This window comes from Hippopotamus amphibius, chromosome 12 (genome assembly GCF_030028045.1).
Source record: "Hippopotamus amphibius kiboko isolate mHipAmp2 chromosome 12, mHipAmp2.hap2, whole genome shotgun sequence".
NCBI classification, from domain to species: domain Eukaryota; kingdom Metazoa; phylum Chordata; class Mammalia; order Artiodactyla; family Hippopotamidae; genus Hippopotamus; species Hippopotamus amphibius.
The window spans coordinates 42,178,537-42,199,906 of NC_080197.1; the positions used below are offsets into that span (position 1 = coordinate 42,178,537).

Below are 21,370 nucleotides of genomic sequence, written 5' to 3' on the forward strand. Positions count from 1 at the left end.
TCACACCAGTTAGAATGGGCATCATCAGAAAATCTACAAACAGTAAATGCTGGAGAGGGTGTGGAGAAAAGGGAACGCTCTTGCACTGTTTGTGGGAATGTAAATTGATACAGCCACTGTGGAGAACAGTATGGAGGTTCCTTGCAAAACTAAAAATAGAACTACCATATGACCCAGCAATCCCACTGCTGGGCATATACCCAGAGAACACCATAATTCAAAAAGACACATGCACTCCAATGTTCATTGCAGCACTATTTACAATAGCCAGGACATGGAAGCAACCTAAAAGTCCATCAACAGATAAATGGATAAAAAAGATGTGGTACATATATACAGTGGAATATTACTCAGCTGTAAAAAGCAAGGAAACTGGGACGTTTCTAGAGACATGGATGGACTTGGAGACTATCATACAGAGTGAAGTGAGTCAGAAAGAGAAAACCAAATATTGTATATTAACACGTATAGGTGGACTATAGGAAAATGGTACAAATCAACTGATTTGCAAGGCAGAAATAGAGACACAGATGTAGAGAACAAACATATGGACACCAAGTGGGGAAAGTGGGGAGGGTTGGGGGGGAATGAATTGGGAGATTGGGATACCAAATTGTACGCTCTAAATACATGCAGTTTATTATATGTTAACTGTATCTCAATAAAAAAAAAGTATAAAAAAAAAGATGTGATACATACACACACACACACTGGAATACTACTCAGACAAAAAAAAAGAAGGGAAATAATGCCATTTGTGGCAGCATGGTTGGACCTAGAGATTATCATACTAAGTGAAGTAAGTCACAAATAGAAGGACAAATACCATATGATATCACTTATATGTGGAATCTAAAATACGACACAAGTGAACATATCTGCAAAAGAGACAGATTCACAGACATAGAAAGCACACTTATGGTTGCCAAGGGGGAGGGGGAGTAGGGGAGGGTTGGACTGGGAGATTGGGGTTAGCAGATATAAGCTTTTGTATATAGAATGGATAAACAACAAGGCCCTACTGTATAGCACAGGGAACTATATTCAATATCCTGACATAAACCGTAATGGAAAAGAATATAAAAAAGAATGTATATGTATGCATAACCAAGTCCCTTTGCTGTACAGCAGAAATTAACACAACATTGTAAATCAACTATACTTCAGTAAAAAAATAAATTAAAAAACCTAAAGTCTTCAAACTTTCCCAAGGTAGAGTTATAAAAAAGGAGGTGTTATCACACTTCTGATAATTACACACAGTCTACGAGCTCAGTCATGGCTTTAGAGGCCACACTGCAAGACCACTAATGACAGTGACACTAATGTGTTTGGGTTACACTTAGCAATCTGGGTGTTTAATGCAGTTCAACCATTTGTTCCAGGTCACCAGAGGTTAACAAGCCAGTAGTGAGAATAAACATGACTGTGTTTCATTAGCTAAGCTCACAGTTTGAAGAGCAAGGACTAAGCCCCATCAATAATCTTTACTTTTGTCTTGAAGCAAGTGGTACCTACTGGATTAAAAACATTGATACTCACTGTTGTGTTTGAAAATCCTTATGGTTGCACCTGAGAGTCGGGCCCCAAGCACAAGAGATGTATGGTTTAACTCATCGCTTAAAATGAGGCATCCCTGTGTAGAAAACAAGCACACGAAACAAAGGTCAATAAATAAAATGAAGGGAAAACAACATGATGGAACAGGAACTCACTTCAAGGCCTATAACACAGATTCCCCAAAACCCTCTTTAATTTTAAAAGGCCAAGAGTTTAAACTGGTGTCTACATGGATAAAATCCTCTAGAGCAATAATGCTGATGGAGATGGGGATTTCTTAAGGGTTAACATCTTTTTTAAACATTTGCATACAGTTTTCAGCAGAGGTCATCCAAGTTCTTGATTAAGCACCAGGTATTGTCTAAAGGATTGATGGTTGGCAGGAAAGCTAATATGCTTTTGAGTGGGGTGTGGATTTGCTGGGACTTTTCAATCTCATGCTGGATTATCTGAGATGGTTTCAGGGTACTCCTAGTGGAAGGCAGGGGTCTTTTCTGCAAGACATTTCAAGCTCTCGTTTTTTGATTCTCATTCCGCATTATATTAACATCCACATAGATAGAAGCATCACTGCTTTACAGTTAAAAACTTTGCATCTCTAGCACAGGGAGATCAACTCGATGCTTGGTGATGACCTAGAGGGGTGGGATAGAGAGGTTTGGAGGGAGGCTCAAGAGGGAGGGGACATGGGGATATATGTATACATAAAGCTGATTCACTTTGTTGTACAGCAGAAACTAACATAACATTGTAAAGAAATTATACTCCAAAAAAGATGTGAAAAAAAAAACTTTATCTCTGGAAAAGTATGGATGGCAGTTCAGTCTGAGGCAAGAAGATAAGGTCAGTCTAATTTACTGCTTATAAATTACTGTCTGTAAAATTATTTTTCCTTATTAATTGAAAGATTTCTAAATTATGAAAGTGTTCAAGCAAACTCAAAATTCAGAGACATGCAAAAAAATTTTTAAAAAGACATTTTTCTTTTGTGGCCACACAGAATCTTTGAGTTCTCCCTTACATTTTAGAAATCTCACACGTGATACATTTTAAGTTTCTGAGGCCAAAGCCAGCAAAATTCTCACATATCCATACTCCAGACATTGTGTGTGTGTTTATAACTTCTTTGGTGAACATTTGAGAGTTACTTGTAAACCTCATGATACCTCCGCTGAAATTCTTTAGCATGTGTCTACTAGGAAAAAGGACATTCTCCTACACGATCATAATGCAATGATCATACCCTGGAAATTAAGCATTAATACAATGCTATCATCTAATATACAGTTCAAATTCAAATTTTTCCAACTGTCCTAAAAACGTCTTGATTTTTTTTTATAGATGTTTCCTTTCCTTCTATTTTTTTCAGTGCAGAATTCCAATCGAAGATCCCATATTGCATTATATTAGCTGTCATGAGTCAGATTTTTAAAAACATAAATTTGATTACAGCACTTGCTTACTTAAAATGAACCAACCACCTCTCCATTCTTCTCTGGAGGAATTTCCAACAGTCTAGCACCACTTACACTACAAGGCTCTTTACAATTTGGTAACTGCCTTCGTCTCTGGTCTCTTCTTCATTCCCTCTCCTACATTCTAATTCTTCCAAACCTCAGTGCTTTATACATACTGCTCCCTCTTCCTTGTCTTAAGGAAATAACTTACTTCGCTAAACAGGTAAGTTACAGATTCTGTTCTCATGTCACCTGCTTTGCACAGGCATCTCAGCCTTTCTCAAGAAGTGTTAGGGGACGACTCTTTTGTCCTTCCCCATTTATGGGCGTACCTTTTCTGTGGTATTTATCCTATATTATTTGGTATGTTGTTATCCCCTCTAGACTGTAAACTGCATGAATTTACAGGGCAAAGGTCTTGTTCATCCCTATATGCTCTGTATCTTGCCTCATATGAGGACACAGTAGATTCCCAATAAGAAATTTATTGAACAAATAAAGGAGCGAATAACACAAGAAAAATGTTTTGCCAAAATAAATGCTTAATAAGCGTTTGTTACGCTGAACACAGTGACTTAGTAACCTAAACATTTAATTGATTTTGCTAAACTGTCACTAAAGAGGAATTTTGACTCATATCTGGGGCTGCAATTCTATAACCAGAATATCATGATGAAGAGATTTGCTGGACTCAGCTGGTACTTAGACAGGCTGGGACCTGGGATATTTTGCTGCAATTCTTGCACCTGGACAAACCTCTTCGTCTCCTTGAGCAACAAAATACAAAGAAACTGCATGGGACTAAAAATAACTGTGTGCATGTGCAGTTGGGGCAAATTATGGACAACAGGATACAAAAAGACCAAAAACCCAACTGCTACTTCTGAAGAGCCAGAAGCAAAGGCAGGGTACTGAGCATGCCCCCTGCACACAACACCACCGAAGGGGTGGGCAAACCACCTGAGCCACCCCTCTGTCCTGACCCCTGGACTCACCCCTACCCTTACCCCGTATAAGGAACTAGCTTGCCCCCCCCTCCCGGGGGAGCGAGCGAGCAAGGGAACCTGTTACTTGTTTTTGTTCCCCTCCCTGCAGCAGCAAGGAACCCAGTAAAGCCTTGCCTGAATCTCGTCTGGCCTCATCAATTTCTATCAATTAAGGAAGGCCAAGAACCCTGGTCAGTAACAGTATGTGTATTCAAAAAGCTGAACATCCAATCCTAAGAAAAGAAACTTCTGAGTCATACTTCTCACAGAGGACCTGCTCAGAATTACAAGTTTTAGGAATAACACAGCAGAAGACAGTTATGTTAAATCCTCACCTTTCCAACAAGTGCAGGGATATTCATTGAGTTCGTTGCAAATCCCATCCCAAAGACCATAGCAGCTTCTACATTCAGGAACTTAGCCACGAGGTCCTCCAACTCTTTATGTATATCCAAGGTTCCTGCTCATGAAATGATAAGACGGGTCAATCTCCTGTTCTCAACAAGTCCAAGATTGAAAACTCAAATTCCAATGCTTACCCATCACCAAATACATGTGTAAGAGTGCATGAAGCAGGTCTGTTTGCCATAGCCCCAATCTAGAAACAACTCAAGTATCCATACACTGTAGAATGGATCAGTATATTGCGGAGGTATTTATATAGTAAAATTCAACACAGCAATGAGAAAAAACAAACATGTCCCACACAAGAACATGGAAAATCTCACAAATATGTGGTTGAGTGAAAAAAGTCAGACACGTATACAACTGTATGAATCCATTTATATGAAATTTACAAACAGACAAAACTAACCCATAGTGTTAGAAGTCAGGAAAGTGGTTACTTTTGTTGGGAGCATGAAGAGAGTTTCAAGATGCTCTAAATGTTTTGTTTCTAGATCTCAGTGCTTGTTACGTGGGTATGTTTTATGAAAATCCATTGAACTTAATACTTATAATTGGTGCACCTTTCTATATATATGCTTTCTTTTTCTTTTTTCTTTTTTTAAAAAATTTATTTATTTATTTATTTTGGGCTGCGTTGGGTCTTTATTGCTGTGCTCGGGGCTTCTCTAGTTGCAGCAAGCTGGGGTTACTCTTTGCTGCGGTGCGTGGGCTTCTCATTGCAGTGGCTTCTTTGGTTGAGGAGCATGGGCTCTGTGGTGCACAGGCTTAGTTGCTCCGTGGCATGTGGAATCTTCCCAGACCAGGGATCGAACCCATGTCCCCTGCCTTGACTGGCAGATTCTTAACCACTGCGCCACCAGGGAAGTCCCTATATATATACTTGATAATGCAATAAAATTTATAAAAAATGCCACAGTTCCTCCTTCCTCCCACCCTACATCCCACGAATAATTAATTAAATTCTAACTCCCTCAGAGGTTCCCCACACTTAAATGCAAACAGGGCTCAGGACTTCCATACATGCCTTGAGCTACAATTTGTTGACCCTTTGGAATGTGCTAGATTTCAAAACCCACTATTTGGGTTATCTCACTTAATTTTAAGGGCACAATAATGCAGGCATTATTACTTTACAGATAAGAAAACTGAAGTGGGAAGAGGTCACAGATAAAAAAGCAATAGAGGTAGTCAAGTCTAACTCCAAAGTTCATATTTTTATGACTCTATTACCTTTAAATGTTTACTCTCTGACCCCTTCTTATCAATAATCCCTCATGCCTTTCTGCGAGTAAATACTAACGTTCACCATAGTCTTATGTTTGCCATTACTCTACCTTCTAGATCTATACTGTCCAATGTGGTGGTCACCAATATGGTTAGTGCAATAGGGGAACTGAGTTTTAAATTTCATTTAATTTTAACAAGTTTAAATGTTAAAACTGAAACTGTAAAATATTTTCCACTAAACACAACTTTAAAATATTTTCCACTAAAAAAAAAAAAATATTTTCCACAAAACACAACTTTACTGTTTTGGTAGGATTATTTCCCACTTACTTCACTTTAACCGATGAAAATTTGGTGGCTGAATCTACGTGTGTTGTAAGGGTAAAATATGCATCATTTTTTGAAGGGAGTACAAAAACAATAAAAATAATGTAGTATAGTTCATTAATATTTTACATATTGATTACATATTTAAGTTCGCCTCTATCCATATGCACATTTAACTCAGATTTAAGTTAGGGGAATGTTGTTAGCATATTCAGGACTATTAACGTGCCTCTATTAATCTAACTATTAACATATTTTACTATACAGAGTGTGATATCAGAATTTTATTTAAATTGGTAAATTAGCTTGCTTACTGAGCTAAAATGGTGAGGGGTTAAACTTTAGAAGGCCTTGCGTGCTGGGCTGACATTTTCTTATGCATTTAACATAAAAGAGAACCTGAGATGGCCCATCTTTGCCCTTCCCCTGTTGTCACAACTGCTGGCTGGTGGCCTCTTCCTCAAATCAGAATTCATGTCTCCTTCAAAGTGTCAGAAAACATAGTAAAACATCCTAGCAGAGTCAATTTTACTCAAGATTTGGGGGTGGGGAAAAGTTAGAAATTTAAATCGTAATTTAAAACTTTATTATCCAAGATATACTGTAGGGTAAAAAGAGAAAGTGAAATTTAAAGATAAAACGTGGGCATGTAATCATTTGTCAGATTTGTTTTCACCCAGCAGAGACTGCATCCCAAAGCGAATGGCTCCAAGAACAGGTAGGAAAAAGACCACTGGCCTGGCTATGAGGAGAGCTGATTCTGACTCCAGCTCTTCCACTAAACAGCTGTGTGGCCTCTGGCTGTCTCTCCTGGCAGTTTCTGGAGAGATTGGGAGAGGTGCTGTTTTAGGCATCCTTGACCTTGGGAGTGCTCTTTCCTCTGCCTAGAATGGTCTTCCGGCAGCTACCAGTTGCTCTTTGAGATCCACCTAACATGACATCTTTTCTCAGATGCTGCATCAGCTTCCCCAGGCAAACCTGGTCACTGTCTCCTCTGAGGTCACATGAGCCACATCACATAATGATTATAATGCTTAGTAAGTTTCACTGGGGATGTTCATGGGGCCATCTTCCTTACTACAGAGAGAGCCCTTGGAGTACAGATACTGGGTGTGAGATGTTCGTTTTGGCAACCACGACCCCTTTGCCCCCTTTGCAGTACTGACACATAGTAGGTGCTGGCTGAGTTGCATGCTGTCTTTTGATGGAGAAGGAGGCCAAGACTGAAACTAGGGGAGGGGATGGCATAGGGGAAAAGATCAAGAAGTCACGTGATGCCAGGGCAACAAGGTGACTAGGCAGTGAGCACCAGCTGGAAACACTGATACCTGAAGAAGGCCTCCAGCTAGGATGGAGGGTGCCCAAACTTTGTCAGCTTGGTAACCTTCCCCATGAGCCTTTCCTGCTCAGAGTTCAGGGGACAACTGTGTCCTGGCCCAGTCACCCATAAGTGCATGAGTAGACGTTCATGATGAATCTGCGTGGTCTTCCTCTGCCTACATCTTCCCCAAATCTGCCATCCAGGGCCTTGTCTATAACAATTACATCACTAAAAGTCCTTAGGATAATACAGGATGTCTTGTCAATGATTAAGCAGCCAACTAATGAGCCATGGGTGTGTCTAAGAACAGCCTGAGAAATTGCCTTCTATGAGGTCTCTTTCATTATCTTGACTTAAAGGGAGGGAGAAGGGAGGAAATGCAAATGACCTGATTAGGTCTCCAGAAACCAGCCTTCTTCTGGATTCCCAGTAGTCAGGAGGTTAGTAAAGTAATTTTCAAATATATCAGTTTCTATGTCTCATAGCTGGGTTACAAGTTATGTGCGGTTTTGCATGTAGGGGCTCACCTTCAATTTGCAGAAAGGAATAGTTCCCACTCCTATCCCCCATGATCATGGAGCGTCTCTGCTTAGTGTTCATAGCTCAGATTTCATCAACAGATTTGAGAGAGTCCCAGGATGACTGGACATTATCTCCTCTAGGAAGCCGTGCCTTTCAACATTAGACTGGGCTGGTCTGGAATGGGGTGGGGTTTTTAAGGAAGAATAAATAACATGTCTCCTTCATATTAGTGGACTACTGCTTTCCTTCTGCTGTTCCTCAAATTCAAGAAATAAGAATGTAGGAATCAACACAGCACTGTAAATCAACTGTACTTCAATAAAATAATTAAAACAAAAAATATGTGTAATTGAATCACTTTGCTGTACTGCAGAAATTAACACAACATTGTAAATCAACTATACTTCAATAAAAAAATTAAAACTAAAGAAAAAAGAAATAAAAATGTAGGAGGACCTTGGGGAAACAAAACTGTCACTAGAAACTTTAGCTCGTTTCCACTGACATTCAAGCCACACCCTGACTGAATGGAGGTACCTGAGTCTTGTCAAGTTGCAGCTGGTCGTCTGAGTACTTCAGGAATTCTAGAAATCACATTCAACCTTTTGTTGCTGACATACAACTATGGGCATTTTTTTAATACCAAGAAAGCAGAACCATAATCCTAACTGAAAGTACAAATACATCCACATCAATCTTTACTTCTCTTTCCCTCTATGACTTTCATCTTTTCTTTAATCTCTGATAGTCAATAACTGCCACATACAGGCTGGTGAGAATGCATCTCCAAATTGCAATGTTGTGCATATACTGACACTTGTACGTATCCTGAAGGTTTATTTATTCAGTGGATACTAGAAATCTGCTTCGTGAATAAAAGAATAAATACAAGCTGGATGTATCCTCCTGCCAGCTCTCTCAGCAGTATCTTCACATGCCAAGCACAGGGTATGCCACCATCAGTTGAATCAATAAACATCAGATCCAGGAAAAAGTAGCAATATTATGTTTATGAACTCTACATTTCAGCTGATGTTTTAATGATATCGGCCTCCATATCGATGCTGCTGATTAATAGTAAAGAGCGTGGGTGTTATTAACAAGCCTGTTTCATAACCACCAATTCTTCCTGTGCGGCGCATGTGAGGACTAGTTTCCAAACTGTGACTGTAGTCACTTCTCGTCCAGATTATCCTGTTTGTCTGTTGTTCCTCAGATGCAAACCTAGGAGTAGGCGGCCGTTTACTGTGGCAACCTGCCGGCCCTCTCATCTGGCTGTTCCTCCTGTGCCATGGCTCTCAGCCCACTTCTGAGCCACTTTGCTTGAACTGGTAATTCCTGCATTAAAACCAGCATCCCCCCTTCTGCCTAAAGGGTTCCACCTCTCAGCTCTTCACCCAAAAGCTCTTAGCATACCCTGCTCTCTGCTTATTCCACTTATGTCCAGTCTGGTAGGGGTTACAGAGCTACTAAGCCCCTTGAGTACCTTTGTTTTCCGATGAAACACTCAGAGAAAAGTCTTGAAGCCAGATGGGCTGTCTGAAATGGGTCTAGAACACCCAGTCACACTGAGCAGAGGCCACTGCTGCTGGGCTAAGAGACCTCCCATCCTGATGAAGTCCAGTAAAATAGCAGAAACAATTTTTTACCTGCCCATCTGCCCAGGCCTTTGTTTTTAGCAAACCACTTTAAAGGTTAAAACATTAATAGGTAATTGGAATCTGATGCAAACAAAAACCTTAAGTGAGGTGTGGATATATACTTATGATGAGCTTTCCCATCACAAATAATCTTGATAAGAGAAGAATTTCTAAGTGAACCAAATGATAACATGTACCTCAGCTCTGATCACATGCTCAGTAGAGTTATGTTTCACTCTTCTTTTTTTAAAACCATTTTATTTTGATGTAATTTTAGACCTACTAAAAAGTTGCAAGAATAGTAACAAGAATCCCAAAATACTTTTCACCCAGATTCCCCAAATGTTATCATTTTAGTGTTCTTTAAACATCATTCTTTCTCTCTTTTTCTTTATATATCTATATACATATATATACACACACATATATGTATATATAGTATATAATTATATATAATATATACAACTATATGTAATTTTTCTGAACTACTTAATAAATCGTAATCATGATGTCCCTTCTACCCTTAAATATTTCACTCTGTATTTCCTAAAAACAGGGCACTCTCTTATGTAACCCCAGTGCCATTATTATTGATACAATACTATTATCTACTGTACAAAGCTAATTCACATTTGGTTCTCTCGCTTTAAAAACCCACCTCTAAAAACATAGGTAGAAGAAGGAAGGGGAATGAAGCACCGTATAATAAGGGTCTACTTATGTACCATAGTTATTTAATCATTACATCTGCACACTTTCTATAAAATAGGCACACTGGTCCTTATCTTATCAATGAGGAAATAGACACAGAAGTGATGCCACTTACCCAAAGGAGATAGAGCTAATAAGTGCAGGCCACCTACTTAACAATGTGACAACCTACCCTGCTGAAACATTTCAAGCTTTATCTCAATTAATTGTTTTACAACTTTTTGAAGTCGGTACTGCTATTATCTTGTTTTACAATTAGGACACCAAAGCCTGAGAGTTTAGTTCACTTGCCCAAGGTCATGCAGTTAGTAAGTCTAGAGCCAAGATTCAGATTCAGCATGTGTGATCCTACCGAGATGATTCTTTCCCTTCCTCTGAGCACTAGGTTTTAACCCGAATCTGCATTTCCTGAATTACAATTAAGACCCAAAATAAAACTCTTTGTTCTAGGCAAAGAGTTGACACTGATTGTTTGACATCACCAGTGGTTAAAGGACATACACAGGTACTGATGTCAATGAAAGTTAATCTATATCCTTAGTATATTTGGATGTAATAGGATTTTTAGTCTAAATGAAGTAAAGGAGACAATAGTTTGATGTACACTGGATTTGGAAATGTGGAAAATTGCTATTAAACCTAGGGGATTCTTTTCCCCAAGATGCTGTGATGGCAAGTATATCAGGAAACATTTTATAGAGAGGCAGAGAGAAAATATTTTGGCTTGTGTGGTCTCTGTTGCAACTAGTCAACTCTGCCATTATAAAGTGAAAGCGTGAGGGAGGGGATATGGGGATATATGTTTAAATACAGATGATTCACTTTGTTGTACAGCGAAAACTGGCACAACAATGTAAAGCAATTATATTCCAAAAAAGAGCTTTAAAATGAAAAAATAAAAAATTAAAAAAAATAAAATAGAGATACATAGTTTATAAATTATATATTTACAGCATAAAGTAAAATGAAAAAATAAATAAATAAAGTGAAAGCCCCCCAAAATACTGGGTGTGGCTGCGTGCCGATGAAACTTTACGAGTACTGAAATCAAAATTCAATTTATTTCACGTCACAAAATGTTATGCTTATTTTTATTTTTTCAGTCACTTAAAACTGTAAAAACTATTTGTAACTTGTAAGCAGTACACAACAGGGGCAGCTGGATTAGTTTGGTAACCCCTGATGTAGCTGATCTCTGGTTTTAGCTTCGAACAGTATGGGACAGTGCAAACAGCTCTGCAGTGGGACTCAGGAGAACTGGTATCTAGTCTTCTCAGCCTACTGACTGCATGAACACGATTGGCAAGTCATTAAAAAATCTCTAGGATTCATGTATCTTATGGTATTTTTGTAGAGAAGGGAAGTGGTAGATGGTCTACGTATTCTGAAATTCTGTTGAGTTTCATCTTTGTTGGATCATCCCAGGTATTACCTTGCTGGTAATACCTTATGTAAAATTATTGGCATATCTTGTTAAATTGTTATGTTTGCTTGGCTTTGTTGAATCTACAGGGCCAAATTCTTCACCTACAGAAATACCTCTGCTAGTTGGCTGTGCTGTAATTTCTATCACTCTCAAGAGAAGGGCAATTGCCTTGTCAGAATTATAACAGGTATCAGGAAATTGCCGAAAGGCTTTCAGAAACCAAGATACACTTTCATTTTGCTACTGTCAAACTATACCTCTGAGAGGCCACCTTCCTTTAGAAATATTCTTAAAGGAAAATAAAAAGGCTTGAGAGAAATGCTGTGAAATCTCACTGATCAGAATTTACAATTTAGTCTGAAAGGAGGTGGCACTGTCTACAAATAAAGGTTTTGCTGTGTAAATTAAGAAGGTAAAACTAATTGAGATGGAGATGTGTATAGCCTATTTAACTGAATCCACTGCGTTAAACACATTTATAGCATTGATTTGCAAAAATTTTGTTAATTAAAATTGCTTTTTTAAAAAAGAAAGCAAGATTTCTACTTGGTAGCAGTTTCTTAGAGACAGCTATTCCCAGAGGAATTTGAAGCTGATATTTATTTGAAATATGCTTTAACTTAGACATTTTGCAAATTCAGGCTGGCCCCTTCAATATTTAGGTCAGTGAGTTCGCACATCCCCTGAATCTAGCTATAAATGTCTGAAAAAGAAACACAAGAAGAGCCTTAGTATTTGAATTAAATGATAGCAGAGAACTTGTCAGGTTGATAAAGAGGGAGACACTATCTAATGATTAAGGACAATGTTCTCAAACTGAGAAATGGAAATTTCAGCAAATTTGTACATAAGTAACATGAAAATCACATCTGAAACCTGAGAATGGAAAAGAATATCCTATTATATCCAGTTGCATTGATTCCTTGATTCCTAAATCAACGTGTTCTTTCTGATGTTTTTAAGATGAAAATATTTCAAGCCTACATCTTTAAATTACAATTACAATTTGAACAAATGTTCTCAACTAGGCAATTTTTAGGTAGGCATGCTATTCAGGTTTTCCTAATGTGATGAATCAGCAGAGGCTTTCCTTCTCAAAGGAAAAAAGTCCCCATGCAGAAGTGAGCTTTCACTGGCACAGAATTAGTCTTGTGGCATTCCATGAGTTTGTTTCCTTAGAAGTGAACTTCTGACTAATAGCTGCTAGGTAAACTATGGTAGCACAAAGGGCTTACAGAGCGTATGACTCAGATAATATATTGTACTAAACATCCACTTTTAACCATCCAGTGCTTAGGGAAGGAAAGACCAAGAAGCTACACCTCCTTGTTGACCAAACGTAGAAAACAGGGGAGAAAGTGATGGAAGAAATTTTCAAATATTGAGGTATAGGGAAATCATTCTGGCTTATACATGATTTAACTTGAACTTTATGCTAACTAGAATAGCCTATCTATGGCCTGTCAAACAAGCATTGTACATCTGGTTTAACCATTAAAGAAAGGAATGCATTTAAAAATCAAAATGGAGTAACTGCGGTTCAAGTATCCAAAATGGAGCCAGGTGGCCATTGTGGATGTGGTTTCAGACACGTTCTTGCATCACTGAGAACTTGAATTTTCTGAACTATATCAAACACAAGGACACCACCAGCTGTTCTCAAACCAATATCAGCTAACAGCTGCCAGCTTCAACCTTATTGTCTCAAGGTCTCCCCTTGTAACTATGCAACCATTTCGGACCCCAACCAATCTGCAACAAACACCCTTACTTCTTGTCAGCTCTAGTGATAATTCTTGATAAACAACTCATGTAACTAACTGTATCTTGCACAATTCTAGTGCTTCCTGAATCTATGTCTCCTGGGCTATAGTTCTCAGTGTTATTTGGCTCAAATAATACTCTTTTCTATTCCTGTTATAGATTGTTTATTGATTCTTTCCATTAACAAATGGAAACAAAAGCTTCTCTTTAGTTTGTCTGAGTTTATTCTTTTCTGGATTTGGAAATCTGGACCACCAATGTGTGTCAGAATAGACTCAGGGATCAAAATCAACTTGCTTGACTGATTTTCTGGTTGTGTCTTACCTACTTTTCAGTTTTTGTTTACAGACTCCATCCCCCAGGCATTTGTGTCATTCATTCCACACAAGGTGAAAGACCATTGCATTTTGGAAAACTTTTGACAATTTGGTCAAGAAAGTCAGCCCTGCTAGATAGTTTCCAGTGGTTCCCAAAGTGTGGTCCCCAGAGCAGCAGCATCAATATCACCTGGGAACGCCTGTCAACTCATTAGAATTGAGAAATCTCGGGTCCTATTCCAGATTGACTGAATCAGAAACTCTGTATATGGGGCCAGCAATCTGTGTTTTTCCAAGCCCTGCAGGTGGTTCTAACATGAGCTAAAGTTTGAAAACCACTGGTTTAAGGTAAAATATCTACACATCTTGCAGCAGGATCCCTCTAGTACACTGAAAAAAATCTGGTTAGTCTGATTTGGTGGCTTGAAAGCGCTATAACCATTTTCATAAGACTGTGCCTTCATCTTAGGCTCCTGTTGACTTTTAAGAAAATGATTAACCCAAGAAATATGAGGTCATTGTGGTAAAAATAGAAAATACTACACAATAAAATCTAGGCATCTTTATCAACGCAGATATTCATGTAAATATATTTTGGAAACGTGGACTCATACATACTGTTCTATGACCTGTTGTATTCTCTCAACACTGTATTTTCTTTTTTAAATTGAAGTATAGTTGATTTACAATGCTGTGTTAATTTCTGCTATATAGCAAAACGATTCAGTTATACACACACATTCTTTTTCACATTCTTTTCCATTATGGTTCATCACAGACTATTGAATGTAGTTCCTGTGCTATATAGTAGGACCCTGTTTTTTTTCCATCCTATATACAATAGATTGCATCTGCTAATCCCAAAATCCCATTCCCTCCCTCTCTCACTCCCCACCCCCTTGGCAATCACAAGTCTGTTCTCTATGTCTGAGTCTGTTTCTGTTTGGTATATAAGTTCATTAACAAGGTATTTTTCATTTTACAGAAAAGAAAATTGAGGACTACTGGGAAGGCATATAGTGTATCTCAGGTCCTAGCTAGTTGAAGGGGTGGGACTAGGATTTGAATCCCAGCAACCTCACCCCAGAGCCTTTGCTCTCAATCATGGTGCTGAACAACTACATTATAATTTTGCATGGCTAAATGTTATATGTTAGACATACCTACCAAGTATATTTAATCACCTTCCTATTACTAGAAACTCACTTATTTCCCCATTTTTTCTATTATTAAATACAATTCAATGATTATTCTTGATCATACATCATTGAACTCTTATTCACATTTTTCAAAGCAAAATTTCTCAAAATGGAATTGCTGAGTTACATGGCTTGCCCTGCAATTTACTCTATCAACAGTATATAAGGGTGCCCTTTTCTTCACTCCTTTAAAACTATGGGATATTATTTTTTGTCTTTTACCAATTCGATGAAAAATGGTAACTGTCAATTATTTTTTGATTATTTAAGGGGTAGAGTATTTTCCACAGGCTCATTGACCAATTCCATTTATTTATTTTTCTTAATTGTCCATTTATGTATTGGACCTACTTTTAAAAGTAAAATTTTCATTTAAACTAGAAAAAAAGGAAGCAAATTGTACACGTGCAGCTCTATGACATTTCATAAACGGAATCAAGATTAAAAAAAACAATACGAACTACTTCCAGGAAGTCCCTTTGTGCCTTCATTGGTCACCATCTACCTCCCCCAAAGGTAAGGTATGCATCCTAAACAGGGGTGATATGCCCTCTAAGAGCTGAAGATTGGTTTTTGGAGGGAGGATATCTTATTCTATTTATGTGTAAAACAGCAATATCCATGTATTACATAAACAGACATATAGCCAATCTGTGGTATTAAAGTATCATGGGAGGAGGTGATAGTGGAAAAAAAAAAAGGTTGAGGAACGTCACAATATCCTACTCTGTAGTTTTGCCTGTTTTGAACTTTGTCAAGATCTTGGCCCACTTCTTAAATTGGGATGTTCTTTTTCTTTTGATTTGTAAGAATCTTTACACATTAAGAACGTAAACATTTTGTTAGATATATGTGAATAATTTTTTCTAATTTTGTTCTTTGACTTTCAATTTTGTTGACATTGTCATTGGTTTTGTTTTGTTTGGTTTGGTACAGCAGTGTACATTTTTTGTTTTGTTGAATTTTTTCCCTCCATGTTTCTGGGAGAGCTTTCTCTGGTTCCCTTGAGCACGAGTACACAATAGACTACTGTCTGAATCAGGCTTGTGAAATCTGAAGGGCAAACAGCTGTGGCTAGTGGCTGGGTGGGGAGCAAGCTGCCTTTCCTAACAGGGAGAGTGCCTGTTTCCCTTGGACCTGAGTGGCCTGTGTTGCATGGAATCTGCCTGGACATCATTTAAAATGGATCCCTGCCAGGTAAGAGAGCATTGTGCCAGGCGAGGTGAGTTCTGCTTGAAAGACTGGAGGTCATTATGGGCTGTAGAATGGAGGGGTGATGATAAGCGACAAGCTAGAGGAGAGGCTGCTGTGGTCTGAATGTTTGTGTCGCTCCCAAATTCATATATTGAAAACCTAATGTCCTAAATGTATTTGGTATTTGGAAGTGGGGTTTTGGGGAGGTGATTAGGTCTTGAGCATGGAGCCCTCATAAACAGGGTTAGTGCCTTTATAAAAGAGGCCCCAAAGAGCTAGCCCATCCCTTCTGCCATGTGAGGACACACAGAAGGAGAACTCTGTAACACAGAAGAGGCCCTGCCTCTTGATTATGACCATGCTGGCTCCCTGATCTTGGACTTTCAGCCTCCAGAACTGTGAGGGACACACTTCTGTTGTTTTTCAGCCCCTCAGTCTGCGGTATTTTGTTGTATCAGCCCAAATGAACTAAGACACAAGCATTGCTCACATCAAGGGAACTGCAGCCTGACATTTCTAGCAGGGCCCTTAGCAAGGAACACACTCAAGTGCACTTCGTATTTGAATTGTCCGAGTGGTTTTATTCCGTTCATTTATTCATTCATTTTTTCATTCAGTCATTCACTCAGTTTCAATTTTATTTATATAATTACTTCTGGTGGTGATTATTTTTGTTTTTACATGTGACTGCAAATGCATTTGCAATTTACCTAAGTGTAACTTACCTAGATACAGTGCATGAGGTAGGGATCTGGCTTATTTCCTTATAGATCAGCCAGTTATTACAAAACTAATTATGATATAATTGATCTTTTTCCAGCTGATTTGAAATGTTGTTCGTTTTATATACAAATGAGTGGATCAAACTGTCTGTCTCTAGAATTTCAGTTGAGACCAGTGCCCCCCCACCCCCCCCCCCCCCCCCCCCCCCCGGGCCGCCCCACCCTGGTCTATTAATGTCCTTGTATTGTGTTCAATTTACATATTCATTTGGGGAAGGTTGATTGAGTGATAATACTGAGACATTCCCTTCTAGGATATTGGTATCTCTCTTTGTTTCTTTCAAGGGTTCTTTTAGGTCATTTATAAAACCTGTTACAGTTTTCTTCAAATAGGTTCTAAACATTTTCAAAATAAGCTTATTCCCTAGGTTTGTGCCAGTTTTCTTCATATTTACTACTAATATTATTTTCCCCAGTATATTCTCTTATTGATTGTTGATGACAGACTTTCTGAATTATAAAAATTGGTCTTTTTTGAATGTAGGTCTTTATTGAATTATTATTAAATATTTATTATTTCTCATATTCTTGATAGTTTAATATGTAAAATGGAAGAAAGTGGACTAAAACTCTGTCCCTTCTGCTCACTTACCCGTCACCTCTACAGTGGCCTCAAGAACTGCCCGTTCAGAGGATCAGTTTACTCCTCGCAAATTAAGGCTTAAAAATTAGAGAAAAGAACAGCCAGATCCTCTGCAAATAATGGTTAGTTCACCTCTTCTTTTATTGCACATGTATTTCTTATTTTGTCACATGTTGGTTATTCAATAAATATTTATTGACATCAAGAGTAAAAAATAAGTGAACAATTATGTTACCTAGTACTTCCAAAGGTTATTAAAATGGTGGTAAAAACACATCTTCATCTTTTCCCTGACTTCAAAGTGAAAGCGTCTAGTAATTAGAAGCTTAATCACAAAGTGTAGTACAAGTCTCATTGTTTGAAGTAGATATTTTTTATTCCATTCAAGAATCTCTTATTTTTATTCTATTAGAAGTTTTATAAGGAATGGATACTGAATTTTATAAATGCTTTAGTGACATCTGTCAAGATAATCATATGTTTTCCTTCTTAGATCTTTCAAGGTTATAGATTTTCTTATTGAACTAACTATCCTTATAGTCCCTGCATAGACTACTTGATCATGGTGTTCTGTTATTTGACTATACTGTTGAATTTGTAATGCCAATTTCTTGTATAACTTTCCCCCAATTAATATTGCCTTATAATTTTCTTTCTATTAAATGCTTGTTTGTCAAATTTGGGGATCAGAGTTATGCTAGCTTAGTGGCTGTCAACTCTGGCTGGTCATCAGAATCACCTCCTAGTGACTTATTAAAATATAGGTGCCTCAGCCCAATAGAAATTACTCTTCTCTAATTTATAAGTTTCTGTTTTTATCTTTAGTAATACAATACTTTTGCTTTTCTTTTATTCCTTACTCCATTGGTTGTTTAGTTTACTAGCTTTAATCTTACTTTTTAGTAAAGTAAGAACACACATTTTCCTCTAAGTACACAACTAGTTGCATCTTATGGTGTTCTCATAGTTGTTAGTTTCTAAATATGACTATAACTTCTAACTATAACTTCATTTCCCTGTTGATTCAAGAGTTACTTAGGAGAGGGCTTTAAAACTTTCAAGTGATTTTTAAAAGGGTTCATTTCTAATTTTGGTATTAATATTTAGCTTTATTTCACTGTGGTCCAAGAATATGACCTATGTAGATTTCACTTTTTGAAATTCAAAGAAGTTTTCTTTATGCATATTATATAGTAAATTTTTATGAAAATTCAGTAAGTATTTAAAATGATGACATCTACTGGTAATATGTTTTAAGGTTCAGTGTTCAATATATAAATACTAAACTAAACTTAACAATTACATTGTTAATGTCGTCTATATCTTTATTTGTTTAATTTTTTGCCTTCTTCATTTTTCAAGTACTAGGAGGTACTTTAGGGTCTCCTCTCGCTATTTCATTTTTACTTCTTCTCACTTTTGTTTTTAACCAGGCATGTTAAGTTAGCCCACATGATTTTTGAAGCCTCCCATAATTCATTATCCTACTAAATTCCAGTTTGTATAGAAAAATAAAGAGCCATATATGTCTCTGCTGTGTTCCTTAATGCACAGAGGCTATAGAAGTTGCATCAGTCTTCTTTATGGGCTCTCCATATAACTTTTCTAAGAGGAATCTCTTCTTATGTTTAATAATTCACACATTAAGCTTAACTTCTGCTTTCCTTTCTATTTGCATTTGCACTACAACCTTTCGACTGTTTGTTGATATATTTTTAAAATTTCAGTTTATTCTTTAGTTGAAGCTTAATTCATATGAAAGAAGAACAAGCAATTTTGCATTGATTTTGCCTTAGCGAGGGCTGCACGAACATCTTCCATTGTTAAATCAATATATTCAAGCAAACATCTTCCACATACAGCAAAATTAAATAGTTCTTTCTGGTAAAGAAATTCAAAGATCAAATATAGAAATATCTTGCATAATGAAGATATTAGTGATTGTTTTTTTTTTCATTTTGTTTGTTAATTTTGGCCATGCTGCATGGCTTGTGGGATCTTAGTTCCCTGACCAAGGATAGAACCGGGGCCCTGACAGTGAAAGCACTGAGTCCTAGCCACTGGACTGCTAGGGAATTCCTGAAGATATTACTGAGTGTTTGATGTTACTACTCAGACATTATGAATAATTTTTACACAATTCTCAATCCTAGTGCTAAAAATCTAAATATCCGTGTAGTTTTAGAATCTGTTTCTAAACAAATTCTAGTAGTTATTCTAGTGACTTTTCAGCTAAGACAGTTAACCTACAGACTTTCCAGCTAAAAATTTAAAGGCAAGCCATCTCGAAAAGCATACCAGCCTCAACACTTGATAGGCTGTTCCGTCCAGAGGTCCCTAATTCACAATATGTCACACACACCTAAACTCAAAAATTTCTAATCTTTCACAACACATTAACAATGTTACTAAAGAAAAAAACACTAGGTTGTAATTACCAAAGATGTCCCATAAGCACACAATTTCCAGGAGACAGTCCAGAGCATTCTAACAAAAACCAACACGAGTATAGAATATATGAATTTAAAATGTGTCAGACATTTTCAATGCTTCATGATGACTCCAATTTGCCATTTCACTCTCTCTCATATTTAGGATGTAAAAAAAGCACAAGCATCCCACTCCCATCAGCCTGTGAAATGTTAAATCCACCCATGAGAGGGTCAAAGCCTCCCTTAAGTCCATATCCTGCTGTGCTTTAGTTGCACACAAAAATAAACAGCAGCACATTCATTTTACATTTTAAAATATCAGTTGCAATTCTGTACATATCTGTCTGAAATGTGTCATTTCCAGCTCCATTGTGGGCCTAGTTTTAACATGCGCAGGTGCATATTTGGCAAACAACTTCACTCTTGGCAACTGTTTGCGGCTCCTTCCACTGAACTGACCTCCCTCTTGGGCATTGAGGGTATTTTGGCGTTAGTTGCAGCAGGGAGGTGGGAACCAGGTGCCTGGCTGGGACCTATCTTTCCGCTCGTCACCCTTTGGAATAACTTCAATTTAGTTGTATTTGTTTTTGATTACAGCACATAACTGAGTTTGGTTTTTGGCCAAATCTCAGTCCTTTGCTTCTAGTAGGCGAATATGTTCTAGTTATATATATTTGGTCAAAATAATAAGTGATCTTTTATCCTTTGACTATATTTTATTTTTATTTATTTATATTATTACTTGTTACTTTTACTTTCTTTTGGGGGAAGGGGTATGCGTGGCATGTGGGATCTTACTTCCCCAACCAGGGATTGAACCCACGCCCTCTGCGGAGTCTTAACCACTGGACCACCAGGGAAGTCCCTTTTACTATGTTTTAAGTATTTCCTCTTGATTCCTTTTTCATTGAACTTTCCTATTTTGGAATATGATTTCTGTGTTCTTTTCCCCCTGGAACGTTGGAAACTATTTTTAAAAGCTCTAGGAAGTATTTTAAGTGCTTAAATGTTCCTAAACTTTTACTTTGGGTTCCTCAAGAAGCTATTTTGGTTACTAAAAATTCTTAAGCCTCTGTTTCACTGATAGTCTATTGTCCCTGTTAAACATTTTCTTAAGACTATGTAGTACGCATTTTCCAAAAGTTACTTATAGATCTTGAAATAAATGGCATTCCAAACTAGATTACTAATAATGGGCTGCTATGTTCAGGTTATTATTTATCTTGCAGAAGACTTTCAAATGTACCCTGTTTATTCATTTAGTTTTTGACTGCTTATATTCTTGTTTTCGGTTCTTCTATTTGCCTAAAATTACTGTGGGTGGCTTTTATTTTGCTCTCTCACTGTTTGCTTGGAAGCTGTTAAAACTTCCTAGACCTTGAGCTGGAGAGCTCAACAAAGCAAGTAAACATTAAAAGCCCAGTGATTGAGAAGAATGAGCAGGTAGAGAAAACACGTAGGCTGTAGGCAGTCCAAACAGGGATCTTCATCTCTACATGGTTTCTCTGTGTTTG

General features: G+C 37.6%; 1 protein-coding gene across 3 annotated transcripts in view; it reads right to left on the reverse strand.

The window, feature by feature from the left end:
- The window catches only part of SPTLC3 (serine palmitoyltransferase long chain base subunit 3), a 139,403-nt gene that overhangs the window by 70,134 nt on the left and 47,899 nt on the right, over window positions 1-21,370 (reverse strand). For all 3 annotated transcript variants that reach the window (XM_057702973.1, XM_057702974.1, XM_057702972.1), the window contains exons 5-6: window positions 4,339-4,463; window positions 1,543-1,636 (exon numbers count right to left, since the gene is read on the reverse strand). In XM_057702973.1, coding sequence (XP_057558956.1) covers window positions 1,543-1,636; window positions 4,339-4,463 — 219 coding nt within the window. The remainder of the gene's footprint in view (window positions 1-1,542; window positions 1,637-4,338; window positions 4,464-21,370) is intronic.